General features: G+C 45.3%; 1 protein-coding gene across 6 annotated transcripts in view; it reads right to left on the reverse strand.

The window, feature by feature from the left end:
- Window positions 1-666: 666 nt before the first annotated feature.
- The window catches only part of Sgms2 (sphingomyelin synthase 2), an 80,319-nt gene continuing 61,557 nt past the window's right edge, over window positions 667-19,428 (reverse strand). For 4 of the 6 annotated variants that reach the window (XM_059266252.1, XM_059266251.1, XM_059266255.1 and 1 more), the window contains exons 2-6: window positions 17,851-18,541; window positions 13,730-13,847; window positions 8,466-8,619; window positions 3,096-3,262; window positions 667-1,245 (exon numbers count right to left, since the gene is read on the reverse strand). In XM_059266252.1, coding sequence (XP_059122235.1) covers window positions 1,042-1,245; window positions 3,096-3,262; window positions 8,466-8,619; window positions 13,730-13,847; window positions 17,851-18,305 — 1,098 coding nt within the window. In that variant the 5' untranslated portion in view covers window positions 18,306-18,541 and the 3' untranslated portion in view covers window positions 667-1,041. Of the gene's footprint in view, window positions 1,246-3,095; window positions 3,263-8,465; window positions 8,620-13,729; window positions 13,848-17,850; window positions 18,542-18,632; window positions 18,838-19,428 lie in introns of those variants that run through there. The other 2 variants (XM_059266250.1, XM_059266253.1) reach the window with 2 other exon arrangements.

Below are 19,428 nucleotides of genomic sequence, written 5' to 3' on the forward strand. Positions count from 1 at the left end.
AAACTGCTCAGTGGTGGTGTGTGCCCTCTGGAGCACTTAGAGAGCAGAGTACCCTGCTTAAAGGCAGGGAAACAGTAAACCTTTGGGATCCGTCTTGCATTTCCTGCAAAGCACAGTATTAACTAAGAAGGAATTGTTTTAATGGGATGTGCCCAAACCTTTCTCTAGGTTCCAATTAGAAGCACATCCCAACAGGGCCCAAGCTAGAAGGGGAGCACGCTTGTGTCCCCCACGAGTGTGAACATCACTTCACATGTGTGTCTGCAGCCTGTGCTAGTGCAGTTAACAGCCCTGGGCTCCAGGCAGGCAGCCTCTAACGTGGATAGCAGAAATGCCCCATGCTTCCTGTGGATCTGTCACAGAGACTTGAAAGTGAAAAATCCACACGCCAGAAAAACCCATGGGTGTGTCACTCTCACGCCCCTTGGAACACCCCTTCTTTAAAAATAAAATTATCGGATAAAAGTTAAAAAAAAAAAAAGGAAAAGTCATACATAGTGCATGGGGGTGGGGTAGCAGCAAAGCAAATCCCAGACAGCACCCCAACTTCCCCCAGATGGGGCAGATACCAAGTGCACTTGACCCGGACCCACCTGTGGCATGCCTTCAGTGACCTGTGTGGTGGAAACCCGCTCCCACCATCACTGCCCGTATTCACACTGTGGCTCTACATATCCAGACATTTTATTCAAAACATTAGCAAACTCTTCCGACCTTGAAGGGAAAAACAAAATCTGGAAAGAATGTGGAAGTGGAGGAAGAATGAGGAGAGGCACAGTGTGTTCTTTACCACCTCTTTAAAATCCCAGTTTGGGGGACTCTGTCACCCATGAGTGAAGAGCTGCAGGAAAATATACGTTTCTTGGGATGAATTTAAAAAAAAAAAAGCCAAAAGGTAATACTTCATTCGTTGTTCTGATCTTTTGCACAAAATTTGGTCCACGTCATTCACCAGTCAGTACTCTGAAAATAAACATGAAGCTGCATCTTTGGTTATAGCATGGACTCTTCTGGCAGAAAAGCTGCTGCCGGGTTGGCGGCTCACGTAGACTTTTCATTATCCTCCCCGATCTTCTGGACCCGTGAGTACTTTTTGCATGATGACTTGAAGCAGCCGGGGGGCCAGGACAGTGGCCAGGAGAAGCAGCAGGGAATGGAGCCTTGTACATTCTTCTCAAAAAAATAGAAGATGGGGAACCACCAAGCCCGAGACAAAAAATTTGTCTGGGAAGAGACCTTCAAGTTCTGTTAAGGGTGGGGAAAATAAAAGGAGGCACTGTTTATGACTGCAGTTGAGACGTCTCAATTAAATGGCATTCATTAATTTATTATTTCGTAACAGAAGTGAAAACCCACGGCACGAACTGCTGTCCTGCCGTTTCCCCAGCTCTGTTTTGACCTTGGTCCCCATGTCCTGCCCTCTGTGGCTCATGACATGGTCCCCATGTGGCCTCTGCTTGCAGTTCTCTAAGAAGGAGGCTCAGGAATAGATGTGGAGGGCATTCAAGAGAAGTATTTTCAGGATGTGTTGTGGTCAGATAAAAGGGCCAAGGAGGAGTGAAAGGAAAACTTGGAAGGCTGAACATAGTCAAGAAGAAAAATGGAGGTTTTGGTTTAGGTGTCTGGAAGCATCTAGATTAGGTGTCTGGAAACATCTAGATCAGCATGTAAGAAGGTAAAGACAGCAGAGGACGACACTGGCTCAGTCAGTAAAGCATGGGACTCTGAATCCCAGGGTTGTGGGTTCGTGCCCCATGCTGGGCACCAAATGTAGCTAGAAGTTTTCCTGTGTCCTGTCCGGTCCTGCAGCTGTTCAGACCCAAGTAAACACACAAGGGCTTTTATATCAATTACGAATTGCATGGCCTGTGGCTCAATTTTTCTAGCTAGCTAGCTTTTATAACTAAACTCAGCCAATTTCTATTAATCTATATGTCGCCATGTGTTCTGTGGCTTTACCTATGTATCATTACATTCTGCTCCCTGGATGGCAGGATGGCGTCTCTTCCACCTCTGTCTTTCTTTTTCCTGTCTCTCTCCTGGATTTTCTGCCTGCCTCTAAGCTGCCTTGCCATAGGCCAAACAGCTTTATTTATCAACCAACCAGAGCAACACGTATTCACAGCATACAGAACGACATCCTCCAGCAGAAGACTACAGAGTTAGCTAGCAACTGAGCAGCAGAGCCAAATAAATGGAACTATAGAAACCAATTATTTGTGGACACCAAGAGCTCTGAATGGATCTTTCAGCAATGACAAGCCAGTTGCTTGTAGATTTTATACACATGTACACCACACACACACACAGCATAGCAACATGGGGTAATCTATTCCAAGATAAATCAGTCATGATACCCAGACCAACCGTATTACAGCAAGAACATTACCAAGGCTGGAAAAGCCTGGGTGGGTGGTGGAGGTGAGGCAATCTTAGGCCCAAAGGGAGAGAACAAAAGAAATAGGAAGCTTCCTAGGATGGAGGTAAGAGGGTAGCATTTGAGCAAGCACTAAAAGAGTGAATGGGATAAGAATGGGGGTCATCATGCCAGGCGGTGGTGGTGCACGCCTTTAATCCCAGCACTTGGGAGGCAGAGGCAGGCGGATCTCTGTGAGTTCAAAGCCAGCCGCCTGGTCTACAGAGTGAGCTCCAGGATGGCTTCAAAGCTGCACAGAGAAACCCTGTCTCAAAGAAACCCTGTCTCAAAAAAATAAAAACAAACAAACAACAAAACAAAACAAAACAAAAAAAACGAATGCGGGTCATCCTGGAACAGGAAGAAAGGAAGACAGAGGTGCTGATCACCCCAAAATATAATCAACGAGTCCTTCAAACCTAGTATAAATCAGCTGAATTGGCAAAACAGGCTGCCAACGATTTTACAGTGTTCTTAATCCTCAGCATGTACATTTGTGAAGTTCTTTCATGGTTACTTTTTAAAATAAGTGACAGTAAGTTTAGCTGGACTGATCAAACCATGTATCTGAGTGGTAACAACAGTCTTTCCCATGCAGCTACCTAAAACCCCCATCTACGGAAGTGGGTCCCCGGCACACGGCAGACACTCCTCACCCAAGGGTCTTTCCTGCTCTCACCTTTTCATTGGCCATGGAATGGTACCACCAAAACAGCCGTGTTGTGATGTAGTAGGCAATGATCACGTCGACGGTATAGTGTTCATGTGCCACAAGAATGCAGATGATCCCAGCAGCACTCAGCAGCCAGCAGACCAGATGATACCACCAGAAGTGACGAGGCGAATCTGGACCGCAGGAAAACAGAGGCAGTAAGATTACCAGAGATGGACTCATGGGCCGACTGGCTGGGGAGGGAACCCAGGGTTTTATACATGCTAAGGAAATGTTCTCCCACCAAGCTATATCTTAATATTGTCTCAATAACCTCGAGCAGGACCATTAAGACTGAGGCTATGAACTGCCTCAGTTTACCCAGAGAGAGGGCAGAGGGAATCACATTAGCAGGTATGGCAGTCATTGTCAGGAGGTTGGTGGGTAACAAGAGCTATATTCTAGGCCTTGCCCACCTTCAACAATCTATTAAGTACAGAAGACAACAGAATCGTTATTTAGGTTGGCTAGAACTGGCCCATACTGGCTCACATACATGACCCTATTGAAAGAGAAATAGTAAGGGCCTAGAGAAAAGCCCTATGAAAACAAGGGGGGCAAAGCGGGAAAGCGGGGGTATTTTGAGGTCTTAAGTTTACTTTTATTTCTGCAGGTGTGTATCTGGGGTGGGAATGTCAGTGTGGCAAGCAAGATTCGACTCTCAGCAATTTTATATCACCATTGCCAAAAGCGGTGGGGCAGCTCTCCAATGCAAAGCTCTGGCTTCTTGGCCCTCCATGTGCTGACCTTTAACCTCCTGCTGAGGCTACTGAGAAGTTCTCGCCGCTGACCAGCTGGGAGAGAACTGTAGCAGTCACAACCCAAGTCCTTCTCATGTGAATGCTCATGACAGACATGGCTGAAACAGACCATTCCTATTATCTGGCCATCTGGTACCCTTCCTTTTTTTCTATTTTTAAAGCTTTACTGGTTCACAATAAAAGTTTAATGATCTAATAAGCTGAAATCAATTTCATGTTAAACTTTGTTTACATTCATAGCATCACACGTGCTCAATTTTTGTAAAAGAATGGTTGAGGAGCAAAGGGCTCAATGCCCGAAACTTCAGACAATGGCCTAGATGGTTATCAGTTATCATTCGCACACAAAGTGATTCTTGGTAAATCAGCTACAGTTCTGTGGATTCCCAAGCGGAACCATAGCCCTATAAATGATTCTCTCATTTCAATTTCTTCCTCATCATTTAATTACTTCATCCTGATGCTAAAATCTCCAAGATAGTTTACAGAATCCTAGGACTGAAATACCAGGAGAGGCCTCAGGGGGGCCTAGATCCAGTCCAGTGGCTATTGCATTAGAACCCTGAAAATTGAGGTAACCCTGATGATGCTGAAGGTCTCATTAAATGCATTCTCCAGTTCCACTGGTCTCCAGCCCTCCTGAAGTTCTATTTCTGACCTACTTTTCTCACATAGGTCATGGGGACTTACTAACAGCTTAACATGTTTGGGCACATTAGAACTATTCTGTATCATTAATCACCAGAAACTGGAATGGGTAAAGAGTAACGATGTGGCTGGAATGGCTATTTTACTACTGGTGGTATTGAAATTAGGGTTTTTAGGAATTCTGGGAAACCCCATGTGTCCTATGAAAATGCATTTTCTATGATGCTACCACACTGAGATCACGACCCACTCTCCTCCCCACACCCCCAAGAATAAGATGACTTGTTTTGTTGCTATTTATTGTTGTGAGAAAGTGTCTCACTACGTAACCCAGGCTGGCCGGCCTTAAACCAACAATCCTCCAGCTTCAGCCTCCTTAGTGCTGAGATCACACATACCTAGCTGGTAGAAGCTATTTTGAAATCAAAATGGCAAATGAGAATCCTGTTTGTTCAACTCCTTCTAGCCACAGGGATAGCATCAAGTGAAAAGATGACAAGGAATGGACTTCACCGTCTGGGAGGTTCTCCAGCCGAGTTGGCATCAAACAGACACAATGGACCCAGCGCGGTGGCAAGCACTATGACAATCCATTGATGAGGAGGCCAGACAGTATTAACAGCCACACTGTCTTCTGCAGGCACAGGTTTTAAAGAATCCAGGCTCCAGCGAGCATATTGGTGCAATTAAACTCTTTCATGAATGAAATGGTCCTGACCCAGTATGCTCTCCCAACTGAATTTTAATCCACTCTCAACAAGAGTGCTAGCAAGGAAAGAGCCCAGAATGATCAAAAGGCAGAGGAGTAATCACATATAAACAGTAGCTCTTCTAGAAGCAGACTTTCCAAACCACTGGAGCCACTACTTACTCAGGAAAACAAGACAGGTATGACTAGACAGTGACCACAGAACAGGTACACACACAGACTGTCCTGTGTACACAGAGGGCCAGGGATGCAGGCCAATTTACATTAGGTAGTAGATCTGATAATTTATTTTGCCATAGGGAACTATGCCTCTATAGGTCATATTCAGAATTAATCACAATTTGCCTTTCTTCTTGCTCTGAAGGAGAAGAATAAAGAAAACTATGCCCTGTTTATCAATAAGTGGATATTCTTAGACAGTCCTATGAGATCAGACAACTTGAGGCTGGGCGGGGTGGCACACGCCTTTAATCCCAGCACTCGGGAGGTAGAGCCAGGCAGATCTCTGTGAGTTCGAGGCCAGCCTGGGCTATCAAGTGAGTTCCAAGAAAGGTGCAAAACTACACAGAGAAACCCTGTCTCAAAAAACCAAAAGAGAGAAAGAGAGAGAGACACAACTTGAACTGACCTCTTTGTTTCTTCCTTCTTCTTCGTGTGTGTGTGTGTGTGTGTGTGTGTGTGTGTGTGTGTACAGGCTGGCTAGAGAGGTCAATGTCAAATGTCTTCCTCAGTTGATCTTTGTATTATTGTTTGAATTTGAGACAGGGTCTCTCACTGAACCCGAATCTCACAGATCCAGCAAGGTTAGCTGCCAGCAAGCCCCAGGGACACCTCCCCTGCCCCTTCCGCACTGTCTCTATAGTCCCAATGCTGGGATTATAGGCATGGGCTGTTACATCCGGTTTTTAACAGGAGCGTCAGAGACTCAACCTCAGGTCCCCATGTTTTGCAGTAACAAATAATTTACTGTCTGAGCCATTGCCCCAGCTTAAAAATCTCTAAAATTTCTAACAGAACCAAGAAATTAAGAGCACAATCTCTGGAGTCAGATTGAGTTTGAACACCCAATCCTCAAATACTGGAGTTGTATATAATAGCCAGGCCACTTCCTGCACACACATGTAAAGTAGAGGGAAACAGCACCTCTGGAGGGATAGCAGAGGACGGAGTTAGTGTGCCAAGGGCTCAGATTAGTGCTAGGCATAGAACCAGTACTATCTGTGAGCTGAGGGTCATATCACGTGCTCTTCAGATATTGAATAAACTGACATGGGTGCTTTCTTTTCACCACTTCATGTGTTTGAGCAGAGTGCCTTTACTGTGACGTGCCACGCCTTTACTGAGACATGCCACGCCCACCCGCCCATCTTCTCTAAGTGTCCGATGAGCCACAGATTGGAGAGCACACCTCTGGACCAGAAAATGATGGACCTTCTATGGATGGAACTTCCTTGGGCAAAAGCCAGAAGTAAAACCACAAAGACCACACTGTCATAACCAAATAATAATTATGTATTAGAAATGTGGCAATTCCATTTAATGGGGATTCCCTGGGGTTTGTGTAGAGATGAAGGAGGCCGTCCCCACAACACGTACTGCGTATGGATATAAGCGATAGACACAGAAACGCCTGGGCTTTTAAGGCAAAGGTGATAAGAACCCTACATGTAGCTCAACCTGTTTGGGGTAATGAAAGGCCAAAAGAGGAGAGGAAAGCAAGAGATGGGGAACCCCTGAATACAGGTCTGTGCCTGTGGTTATCTGAATCAGAACAGCCCTCGTAGGCTCATGTGTTTGAATGCTTGACCCAAAGTTGATGGAACTGTTTGGGAAGGATTAGGGGAGGAGCTATGTTACTGCGGGTTGGCTCTGAGGTTTCAAAAGCCTATTCCATTCCCAGTTAGTGTGCTCTCCCACCCCCCACCCCCCTTCATGGTTGTTGTCTCAACATGTGAGCTCTCAGCTACTGCTCCGTGCCTGCCTGCTGCCATGTTCCCAACCATGATGGTCATGGATTCTACTCACTCTCTGGACCTGTAAGCAAGTCCCAAATTAAGCTTTCTTTTATAAATGACTTTGGTCATAGTGTCTCTTTACAATAACAGAAAAGTAACGAAGACAATGCCCAAAGCTCTTTTGTCCATGCCAAGCCAAGAGAACTGAGAGAAGCTTCTGGAAACACGGGGCATAGGGCACTCTGGAACACACAACAGCGATGCAAACCTGGAGGCATTGCCATTCAGAAGGATGGAGGGAATGAGCAACGGTCAGAAAGCGACACAAAGGGGGCCCGCTAGGCAGCGAGAACCAGTCACAGCCCCTTAGTGCGCAAAGCACCGGCTCATCAGTAAGAGCCACTGGGAAGCACTTAGGACGGAAGGGCTGTGAGTTCTAGGCCAGCTCGCACTGTATAGCAGAACCTCATTTCAAGCAAGCAAATAAATACCAATCAATCGAGTTGAAAAAGTAGACTACTAGAAACATTAAGACAATATAAAACATTAGGGCTTTACATAATGGGAACCTGGTGTATTGATATGGAAAGAGATTTCAATTTCTTGCCTGTGCGTTTCTTAAGGACAAGATGTTCCACAAAATACCCAGTACTACAGAGAAGCAGCTGGGCAATGATAAATGATGACATTGGAATAAAATAGGACAAGGATGCGGATAAAAAAGAGGAAATACACATGAATTATCGGGCAGCACACAGAACAGAAGTGTCTGGTGAATAAGTCAAAGGTCACTTGGCTTTGTCTTTAGAATGTAGTGGTCTTCTTACAACACGTTTATCATTTCATTTGTTTTTCATTCCATTTCCCTTTTTGGAAAAAATTTATAGTTCTGGCTATCCAAGAACTCACTATGTAGACCAAGCTGGCCTTGAGCTCATAAAATCCACCACCTGCCTCTGCCTCCCAAGTTCTAGGATAAAAGGTGTGCACTACCATGCTCGACCTGTTCTGAGTCTCGATATCAAGAACTTCCTGCCTTGAGACGCACTAAGGAAGAAGTGGGATATTTGAAGGCATACTGATTGCTAGAAGAAACCACAGCCAGGGCTTGGCCCTTCAGGCTTCGGGGCACAAATGACTAGGTGGGGTGATAAAGTGCACGTGTGCACAGAGGGTTGACATCTCTCTCCCAACTGCCATATCCTAGCCCTGGGACCCCGCCCACCACAGCCATCCGTTCAGTGAGGAATGAACTATGACTTACATTCTTTGATGAACAAGTAAGTAAGTGTCAGCACAACCGTATGACCGCTGAAGAGGAAGTCTCCACACAGGATGTGTGATCCCGTTATGGACAACCCACCGCCAGAAATCAACCGGAGAATCCGTTGTATTTTTGCTTGAGAGTCTCCATTGAGCTGAGTGACACAAAACACAGAGGAAAGTTTACAAACTGCTCAAAGTCATGTTTCAGCTAGAAAAGTCATCAGGTTGTGGTTTTTATCTTCATTTCAAAATTTTCCTTGTAACATAAAAAGTCGAAAGTATTCCAAGAGGAAACTCCTCCAAGTAGGTTCTCTTCATTATGTTGGTAGGGCTTATTGACATGTTTTAAATTATTCAGTATGTTACTAATAATATGTTTTAGTGGTGTTGTGTCCTTGGGCAAAGCTTTTAAAAATATTAATAACCAATGACTTCATCACTATGTGCTAAAAGGCAGATTGGAGCTCCTTTGTTTCCTTTTGGCAGGAGAAGTGAGGATTTGGGGTCATTATCGTCCGACTAAGCTGTACACCGCATCTGCTGGTACCTTGTGTTAAGTGGGCACCATCAAGCATGCATACAGCCTCATTGGTGTATGCTGGAAACATGGTTACAAGAAACCCAGCTCACAATTTAAAGGACACATTAGGGACTGTACCAGCAAGCTGTCAAAGCTTTGGTCTGGAAAGCATATCACAAGGAATCTGCGCTCTCTACTGGGGTCAAAGGTACAGAAGCCTCTCTAAACCACAATGATGTCATAAGAAACAATGACGGGCTAGGGCAGGAACGTCCAGCAGTAGTTGAAAAATGTACAGCCTATTAAAATGTAAGCATACAAGAAAGAGTACATCGCAATATGAGGCAGGAAAACTTAGAAGAGAGACAGGCTGGGGCTGGGTGGACAGCTGAGGGAAGCCTAATGTGGAGAAAGTCAGTGTTGGGGATCTAAGAATGGCACTCAGGAAGCCAGAGCATGACAGTCTGCAAGCGGGAGAAACGCAGAAGGACTGGTACTGACTAGTCACTTGGGATCTTGGGGACAGGTTGGTGGCATGCCTGCCTTCTTGGTACTCAGTACTTCTGCCTCTGGACACTGGTCCCTGAAGCACAGCAGCCCAGCCACACCAGTGGTTAGGCTGGCAGGCGGAGCAAACACTATCATGCCTTGCCTGAGTGGACACTGTGAAGTATTGTGAAGGAGAGTGTGTACAGATGGATGCGGAGAGCCTCAAAGCAGGTGGAATACAACCCTGCCCAGGACAATAAGGAACCACATTCAGAATCTTTGGCTAAAACATCTCCCTTTAGAGGACCAGAAAATGACCTGATTTAGAGCACACTGCTCTTACAGGAAGTCACCTGGTTACCAAGAAACCCGTGTGAAAAGGCAAACACACGCAGCTGCTCGGCTTGTAATACACCGCTATACAGAAATGACTCAGAGCAGAATTAGTATGTCCAGGGGCTGAGGCTTCTAAGACATTTTACCTTAAAGTTTGCTACAAGCATGCCCAGCTGGCAAAACCAAAGAGTTCCCAGCAGTGGCCAGTCCTTACTAAGATCTGGGTAAGAGTCTCTCACATGCTTAAGGATTAGTTCCAGGGTAGCAGGGTGGTGCTATTAGGAGACAGCTATTAACTGCCAGAGTCTGAGACCACCTGGTTGGGGGTAGGAGGACTAAGAGGGAGGGAGGGAGGGAGGGAGAGAGCACACGCTAAGCTATGGAACCTTCTGGGAGGTCTTAGGCTAGCGGCGATGAACCTCTTAGGGGTGTGGAGCCCACCCCCTCTCTTTTCCCACCGTCTCGTCTTCCCGGCTCACAGTGTGAGCAGGTGCTCTGTCAATAGCTCATGGGTTGCCTTCTCAAAGGCCCAAAGGCTTGGGGAGAGGAAGGGCAAGGGGCTGTTGACAAACCCCACGGCTGACTTCCGGAACCCCTCAAAGGCATTCGGATGAAACATATCAGGTGAAGCAGCATGCCCTCGACATGGAAGATACAGCACAGCACTGGTGCTCTCAGTAGCCACCATCCTTTTCCTGTCATGAGACTGGTGAGGAAAACTACCCACCATGAGCTCCAACAGAAAGGAGCACACACGATGCCCAAGTACCGCATCCCGAGACCCCAAGGATACGTCACCTCCACTGCCCTCCACTCACCCCGCAACTTTCATACTCTGAAGGTAGGAGCACTTAAGGTCGTTTGTCTCTCTACTTGGGGTCAGACACCCTGAGGGGTAAACAAAGCAGTGCCTCCTGGACCACACATGGTGTCCCCTCTTCTCTTCAGCAGTGTTGGTAGATGATAGCCCCCAACCCATTGACAGCTTGCTTTCAGAGGTCTCACAATCAACCACAGCCTGGAAATAGTAAGTGGAAAGCTCCCCCTCACCCCCCCCCAAAAAAAAAATTAGTTTTTAAGTTTTAACTGTAATGTGTTGGGGTTTTTTTATTTTGGTTTGGTTTGTTTTTCAAGACGAGGTTTCTCTGTGTAGCCCCACCTGTCCTGGAACTAGCTCTGTAGACCAGACTAGCCTTGAACTCTTGAACTCACAGAGATCCACCCGCCTCTGCCCCCCTCCCCCCTTCCTGAGTGTTGGGGTTAAAGGTGTGTACCACCACCAGCTCGCTCTTTTCTTTATTTTTATTTTTAATTTCTCTCTCTCTTTTTTTAACCATACATGTTCTTCGTGTGTATAGCATAACTTCCTGTTTTGTATTTTTATGATATTCCTGAGTGTTCAAGCAAGTGGGTCTCTGTGTCTGTATCTGTTTCTTGTGTCTTTCTTGGGCTCTTCTCCTTCTGTTTGTTTTATCCTGTTCTGATGTATTTATTTTTGTTTTATCATATTATATCTATCATCTTTTTTTTTTTTTTTTGGTTTTTCGAGACAGGGTTTCTCTGTGTAGCTTTGCGCCTTTCCTGGGACTCGCTTTGGAGACCAGGCTGGCCTCGAACTCACAGAGATCCGCCTGGCTCTGCCTCCCGAGTGCTGGGATTAAAGGCGTGCGCCACCACCGCCCGGCATATCTATCATCTTATATTTCCTCAGGAGCCTGTTTGTTTTCTAATGAGAGATGGAAAGGGCATGGATCTGGATGGGAGGGGACGTGGGGAGGGACTGGGAAGGGGAGAAGGAGGGGGTTATGTGGAAAAAAAACTATTTTCAATAAAAGAAAAAACCTACGAAATATCCATGTATAAAATTTTCAAATAATAAAAAGGAAAAAAAAGATTTAAAAAAAAAAGAAAAAAAAAAAAAAGAAAGAAAAAGAAAAGCCCCTTGGCCAGCTCTAGCCATGGTGAGGGAAAGCTAGCCCTAAAAGGATTCCATGGGAAAGGAACATGTCACTGTCACTAAAGAGAATGACTTAGAAAAATGAAAACATTTCACAACTAAGCCAACTTTTACCTAGACACACACTGAAGAAAATGGAGACTCTGGCTCTAAGCCAGAGCTTGGGTGGGTGCAGGAAGCAAGCTGTACGCAAAGGACATCAAGAAGTCACAGGATAGATGAGGCCGAAGCTGACGCCCAAACTGGAAGAGCCCGGGATGCCACTGTGAGAACTCTGTGAGTGATGTGTTGTGTGAGCCCTCGGTTTCCAGACAGAGGCGCCTTCTCACAGAGAGGGGCTTGGGCATGTGCGAATCTGTCATTGCTCACTCTGAAGGACATTCACCAGCCTTGCCAACACAGGAAACAGGTAGACATCGAAGAGTCTTGTGGCCACAAGCATCGAGGCAGCGCTAGGAAGCAGCAGCTGGGCCAAATTTAGAATGCAATTTTGACTCCTGCTCTCTATTCACCACATCTCCTTCAGCCGGACGGGGAGATGCATGTGTCCGTTCACAGAACCGAGTCACAGGCAACTACAGCCTGCTTCCCAGGAGGAGGGCACGTTCACTGAACGTGGTGGGCGATCAGCCAGGGAACCTCCACCAGGCGGGTCTGCAGCTTGGTTCTCCCTCAGCATATTTACTGATGTGGCTTTGGAAAACTGCAGTTCTTCCACAAAGGAAGACCTTTAATCTGTCTTTTTCTAATCAGTGACCCTTCCATTCCCAGGAAGGGTTTGCCTTACTCTGCGGTGGGTGGCCACCTCGAAGTCTCGGACATTCTTGTTTGGCTTCTGAACTCTCACGTCTTAAATTAGTTTCAGTCAAACCCAGGCAGTGTTTAAATTCAATGTGTACACTGTTTTAATTACAGACACGGTCTGCTTTGATGGCTTTAGGAAATTACTGCCTCTCCAAGCCACACCTATATTTGGTAAGGGAGACGGCTGGCTTCTCCAGAGCAACCCTGACCCGTTCCCTCCTGACATCTGCTTAGTGTTCAGTGAAGGCTAATGTTAGCCTTCGTCCCCTTGTCCAGAAAGCACGTGCTCTGTAAGTTTCCATTTCATGAGCCAGAGTGCACAGGGGTCTACGACGAGGAACAGCCAGCCTGTGCCTGGATGCTACGTGAAGAAACTGTACCTTCCCTTTGGACAGCTTCCACAACAGCGAAGCCTACTCCGTCTTTCCACTGGTTAATCATCTAGAGTGGTCCCTGACTTTCCTCTCTCAAAGCATATCCACACCATTAGTGTGTTCTGTCAATCTTCCCGGCAAGATGTGTCTTGGATTAAGAGACGTCAATTCCACGATCGTGACCACCGAGGCTTACAGCAGCAGTGAGAACTTTTGCAGTCCATCGCCAGTACTGCTGACGCTCTCACTGCCTGCTGTTCCTTGAACCCAAGGCATCTAAACTCTTCTCCTGGCCTGTGGCTCTCACCCGACCCATGTGGCTAGTTCTCCCTTGCTTCCTGCCAAGTTTTTTTAAAAACATCTTTTCCTAACCTTGCTGTAAAAAAGTTCCTATTGTTTTCCTGTGATGATCACCTGACTTGGCATGTGATACATTATGAATTTATTGATCATTTATCGTTCCTTGAAAGAGTATAAGCTCCAGGGGAGGGCCTGTGCTTTGGTCACACTACAGTGCCTGGGACCCTAAGTAGTAGCCTTACAGAATGAATGCCTGAGATAGATAAATAAGCGAACAAAGCAAAGAGTCAAACACTGGTGAATTTTTAGTTAGCAGAAAGCCGATGCTTTGTATGTGAAAATGGAAAGTTCTTAATGAGCACGTTTCCCCATCTAAAGCAGATTGCAGCTGACACCGATGAAAATCCATGGAGGACTGTGGGAAACACTGAGTGCTCTGGGGTGGCTCTACAGAGTCCTCTCTGTGGGACCCGGAGGCTTACCTTCGGAGCACACTGGAAGTGCATTCCAGGCACAGGTAGCGTAGTGACGTACATAGTTATGCAGCGATACAGGTACAATGTTCCGATGATGAAGAAGAATCTGCGGCCCACTATGGACCTAAAGAGAACACAGGGATGGGAGAAATAGGTTTACCAGTAGTCCGTCTTGTTATTTTTATTTTATTGGGGGTGGGGTGTGGGTAGGCAGGGTCGCACCCTAGTCCAAGCTAGCCTGGACCATACTATATGCCTAGTCTTGCCTCAAATTCATGATCCTCTGGCCTCAGGCTCCTGAGTGTGGGGATCACAGGTGCAAGCTGCAATCCCTGGCTCCCTGTATTTCTAATGCAATGTGATTCAATGTTTAATTGACTAAAAATAATAGACACAATGGAATTAACAAAGAAACCTCAGTTTCACAGAATTTTAAGGCCTGTGAGCCACCCATCCCATAATTCCATAGTGAGACTGATGCCATCTCCATAAAGAAAGATTTATACACTGAAGTATATCTAAGTGATTTGGAACCTGAAAGGACCAAAAATGTGGGAACAGGGGAAACTTAAGAACACGAAAAATCTATACAGTTTCCTTTCCTAAAAAATGTCTTCCTTTGCCAGGAAATTCAATAAGCCTCTCTCTGTTTTCAGTCAACTCGCCGATTAACAAAGCCCTCTAGAGAACACACCAGAGATGTAAGTGAGCTATGGCCATAGAGGAATAATCTAATGGATCAGGTGACATTACATAATTGGATACTCAGGGAAATGTGACAACTCATTACAGCCTAGTTAGGGAAGGAAGATTTTAATTGGGACCATCCAGAGCTAGACTGACAATTTCGGCATGAATTGGTTTCTCTGACTGCATAGGTTTTCAGAGAATTGTATTTTGAGCATGTCCAAAGTAACTATTGGATTGATTCGCTATTATCTTATTCACTATTGATTTTTAAATGGCAAAAGAAAATAAAAAGGGGTACAAGGGTTAGAACTGTTTGCCTTTTTCTGAACCAGATTGCGCTATCATTTACTGAAGCATTATTAAAGCATTATTTACGACAACCACAAAATGGAAACAGCCTAAGTGCCCACCAGCTGATGAACAGATAGAGAAGAGGCCATGTGTATGTACAGTATTGTACTATTCGGACATGAAAAAAAAGACTTCAGCCGGGCGGCGACGGTGGCGCACGCCTTTAATCCCAGCACTCGGGAGGCAGAGGCAGGTGGATCTCTGTGAGTTTGAGGCCAGCCTGGGCTACAGAGTGAGTTCCAGGAAAGGCTCCAAAGCTACACAGAGAAACCCTGTCTCGAAAAACCAAAAAAAGAAAAAAAAAAAAAAAAAAAGAGTTCAATCCTGCCATGTGACAACTTGGATGGAACTAGAGATCATCATATTTAGTGAGCCAGGCATAGAAAAAATGAACATAGAATAATTTCACCCCTATGCCAAATTGAAAGAAATTGGTCTCAGAGAAGTTGAGCATAGACTAGAGTTTACCAGAGAATGGGGCGACTCTGTGTATTTGGGAGGGGTCATGTGGGAAGGTTGATCATGTGTACTAAGTTACAGTTAGGAACAAGACGTGCTGAGATGTTCCATATAGCAAGATGGCTACTGTTAACAATGTGCCCTGCATTTCAAAAATAACTTGGAAGGACTTGAGATATTTTGCCATAAAGAAGTCATAAGTAGGCTGGAGAGGAGGCTCAGTGGCTAACGGTATTGGTTGCTCTTACTGGGAACACAGGTTCGATTCTCAGCACCCATGCTGCAGCTCACAATCATGTGTAACTCCAGTTCCAAAGGATCCGATGGCCTTTGTGGGCCCCGGGCTTGCACATGGTGCGGAGAATACATGCATCAAAACACCCACATACATAAAATAAAATAAATTTAAAAAATATCTTTAAAAGAGAGGCATGCTTAACTTAAACATCACATAGTACATACTCATATGAATTTATACGTAATATCTCATTATGAAATCCAATTTTGTATGTTTTTATGTACCAGTTAAAAATTAAAAGGCCTGGGGGGATGTGGCTTAGATGTTAGAATATTTGCCATGTACACAAAGTCCTTGATTCGATTTATAATACTGCACAAACCAATACCTTGCATTTGGAAGCCAGCAGCAGGGGGATCAATAGTTTAAGGTCAACACTAGCTACATAATGAATTTAAGGACAGTCTCTATCTCAAAGACTTAAAAAATTTTAATAAAATTAAAATGAAAAGAGAGAGAGATGGGTCAAGAAATAAAGGCAAAAAGTTCTTTTCCCTGTTCAGCTTTTTTATGTGGATGGTGTCTTAACTGCAGCTGTGAGCTCTTTGGAGTCTTCAGCCTAAGCCCGTTTGCTGTTCTAGAAGCTGACTGGGATCACCGACCTCCAGACCCCAGGGCTTTGCCCATGGCACGACTATCTTGTGGGCACCTGCATGGGTAGAAAGGGCCTGTACGCTCTCAGTTCCAGCGCATGGTGGCAGCCCCCTTTCTGTGAGGTCTGGGAGCACTGGCTCTGAACTTGGGAATGAGTAGGGATGCCCTACCCGCCTCCAGGTGCGTGTTTTAAATTCTCTAGAACATACAGTGTACTCATTCCACTGGGTTTCTCACCCTCACAGCTCTCCAACTTTCCAAACCACCACTGACCAAAAGACTCTAGAGTAACAGGCAGCCTCAGAGATGAGGCATATTTTAGGTTTTCTCCAAGACACTGGTTCTCACATGGACCAAGGTCAAATTCAGGCAACTGTTGGGACTTCTAGTTTAAAAAAAAAATGTGTAAATATCTATTTTAGGCGCCTGCCACAGATAGCTATTTCAAGAACATTCTAGGGTTTCAGGTGAGGGGAGATTAAACAAGTACTTCCAAGACAGCTGATGGAAGTGCTGAGTTACCTCAGACTCGGTAACCTAGCTTTGTCGTCTCAGTACTGAACAGGAACAGTCAACAGGGCGAGCTGGCTTTCCCTGGTTCAATGTTAAATAAGAGTTCAGTGGTAGTGCCACAAGATCCCTTTGAGAACAGAGACTCAAGTTGACTACTGCTTTGTAATTAGAAGAATTCAACCTGCTTCACATTTTTTTTTTTTAAAACCCTAGATGGTGGGTATTTTGCTCAAACTTGTATTTTAGGGACTTAATTCCTGGGGTCCAGTAGAAAGCAAACATCCCAACGGCAAGTTAGAGGACTGCGGAATTGAGCGGCCTCCCATTTTGTGGACCAGAGGTCAGAATTCACACAGAGAAGCAGAAATAACCATGTCAGAGCTATGTCCAGTTTTTCACATATCTTCAAGGGGAGAAGACTAGCTCACTGCTTCCGGGCTGGTACAGTTCTGAGATGGAGTGAGGAACGCAGGGCCTGAACTACCGAGCCATGTCCTCCCTCACAATGCCAAGGGAAAGGCAAGGAGGACAAGTTTACTTGGGAAATCTAAAACCCAAACCACTGAGACCCGGTTCCAAATCCAGCTTCTTAAACAAACACCGGTTACTTTGTGCCTGACAGGAAAAGGACAAGAAAGGAAAGAACGCTTAAGAACTTCTGAATAGATGTAAACTCAAAGCAAGCTGTTGACGGCCGACCCATCATCCCCTGAGAAATTAAAGTGCCCTGGCCTCCTCCCTACTGCACCTGCAGAGAGCCTAAATACCCATTAGTCCTTTCCTAACATCTTCTTTCTTTTTTTGAGACAGGGTCTTCCTATGTAGTCCTGGCTGTCCTGAGCTCTCTATGTAGACCAGGTTGGCCTCAAACTCATACATATCCTTCTGCTGGGATTAAAGGCATTTTCAAGCATCTTAATTTAGGGTAGGAACATGGCACCACACCACTGGAAACCAGGCACTGTACTGTTGATAAACTAAGTCACCCTCCATACACAAGACTAATGCAACTTCCTACTTTCACATGTGGTCACTCAATGGACACTTGTGGAACAGTGGCTGAATTTATTCAAGTATGTCTATCTACAACTTCTTTCTACAAATGTCTAGGTAAAACTAAATGCATTAGAAGAACCTGAGAAAGATAATTTCAATGACACACATCATCTCTTTTCAAAACACACTGAAGCAAAACCCAAACACATTAGTAGTCAATACTTACTTGTATCTCAGAAAAAGCCACTGGGTGATCCATAACCCAACTAATACGATCCCATTTATTTCTGATACAGAAAATGCCCATTTGACCCGGTCGACATAATCAAAGAACTTGTCTGGGAGTGGAGGGCTGAGCTCCTTGGGAGGGACCCTCTCGTGCACGACTGTGATCATGACTGTTGTCAGGACAAGGTTGAAGAGGGCATACACGAAGGCAATGCCCGTTTTCCACCACTCCAGGGGAAACTTGTTCCTGGAGTCAGTGGGCATAGAAATCTGGATGTAGTCCGGGTACTTTTTGGCACCCTTTCGTAGCCCATTGGATAAGCTCTTGGGTTTACCATTGCCATTTTTATTTCCGTCGTCTACAGCTTCACCAGGGCTTGTGTAAGTGTTGGTAGAGTTATTGGTTTGATTTTCCAAATGACCTTCAAGTTTTGCTGTCTCTATGATATCCATTGTCTGCCAGCCTTCAGAGCTAAAGGAGATGGTAAGGTTCTTGTTCTCTGGGGAAACTTAACTCTTTTAAATCCTTCTACTTCCAAGATCCACATGGACTCTTAGAATTGATGGTATGTGCTGATATGAAATGTAGACGGTGGTTTTCTGGTTCTTAGTACTCTCATACAACAATCTGCTGGGTATTCACACAAGGAAGCCGATTCTCGTTCCCACAGAAGATGTTGTTGTCCCTCCTAAGAACAAAAGAAGAGGAGGTCAGAGATGGCTCTTCTAATTACCAATCATTCAAAATATAAACATTCTCAAACATAAGGAAACCGATACCAAAGCACCTGATCTACAGAGCTATATCATCAGGACAAAGTCAGTGCCACTGAGACTGGATTTATTTATCCAGTGCTGGATTGTTTAATCTTGGGACTCTGGGCTCTCCTTGGGCTGATGTCAGCATAGATAAGAATGTTTTAACAATCAATTCCCTGTTAATTTCTTCCAATAAAGCCAGGACCCAACATTTCAAACACTTCACAAGTTGCTAACCATGAAGTCATAATACGCTAGAACCTGCCCAAAGACCACACCACTCCTTCCTGATATGGAAGGGGATAGATAGATATAGAACGGATCCTTTCTAAGAAAAAACAGATCCAACAGCAGGGCATGGCAGCTCACACGTCTAATGACAGCATTCAAGGAGCTGAAGCTGGGGGGACAACTGTGACTTTGAAGTCACCCTGGCCGACACAGTAAGTTCCAGGTTAGCATGAGTTAAAGTGTGAAACCGAGGCACACACTACATACAAAGTCAACAACCTTTAACAAAGTGGAAGGCTGTACAAAGCCTCTGCTGTGTCTCATTTGGAAAGCGGGTAGCAGGTGCCTCAGGGGAAACTTCCTAAAATCGCCACAAAAACTGGCAACAATATTTTGCTACAATCACAATTTCTACCAAGCAATAGACACAGCATTCAAGCGGCCCTACTTGGGGCTCTCACCTACCGTGGCTGAGGAAAGGCACCTTTGGCTCAAGGGTCACAGGCTCCAAGGAGCAGAGACTTCTCACCACACTGAGAAAAGCCGGCGGCAGCGGCCACTCTTATACTAGCTCGCACTATGGGCC

The sequence above is a fragment of the Peromyscus eremicus genome, chromosome 6 (genome assembly GCF_949786415.1).
Source record: "Peromyscus eremicus chromosome 6, PerEre_H2_v1, whole genome shotgun sequence".
NCBI lineage: Eukaryota > Metazoa > Chordata > Mammalia > Rodentia > Cricetidae > Peromyscus > Peromyscus eremicus.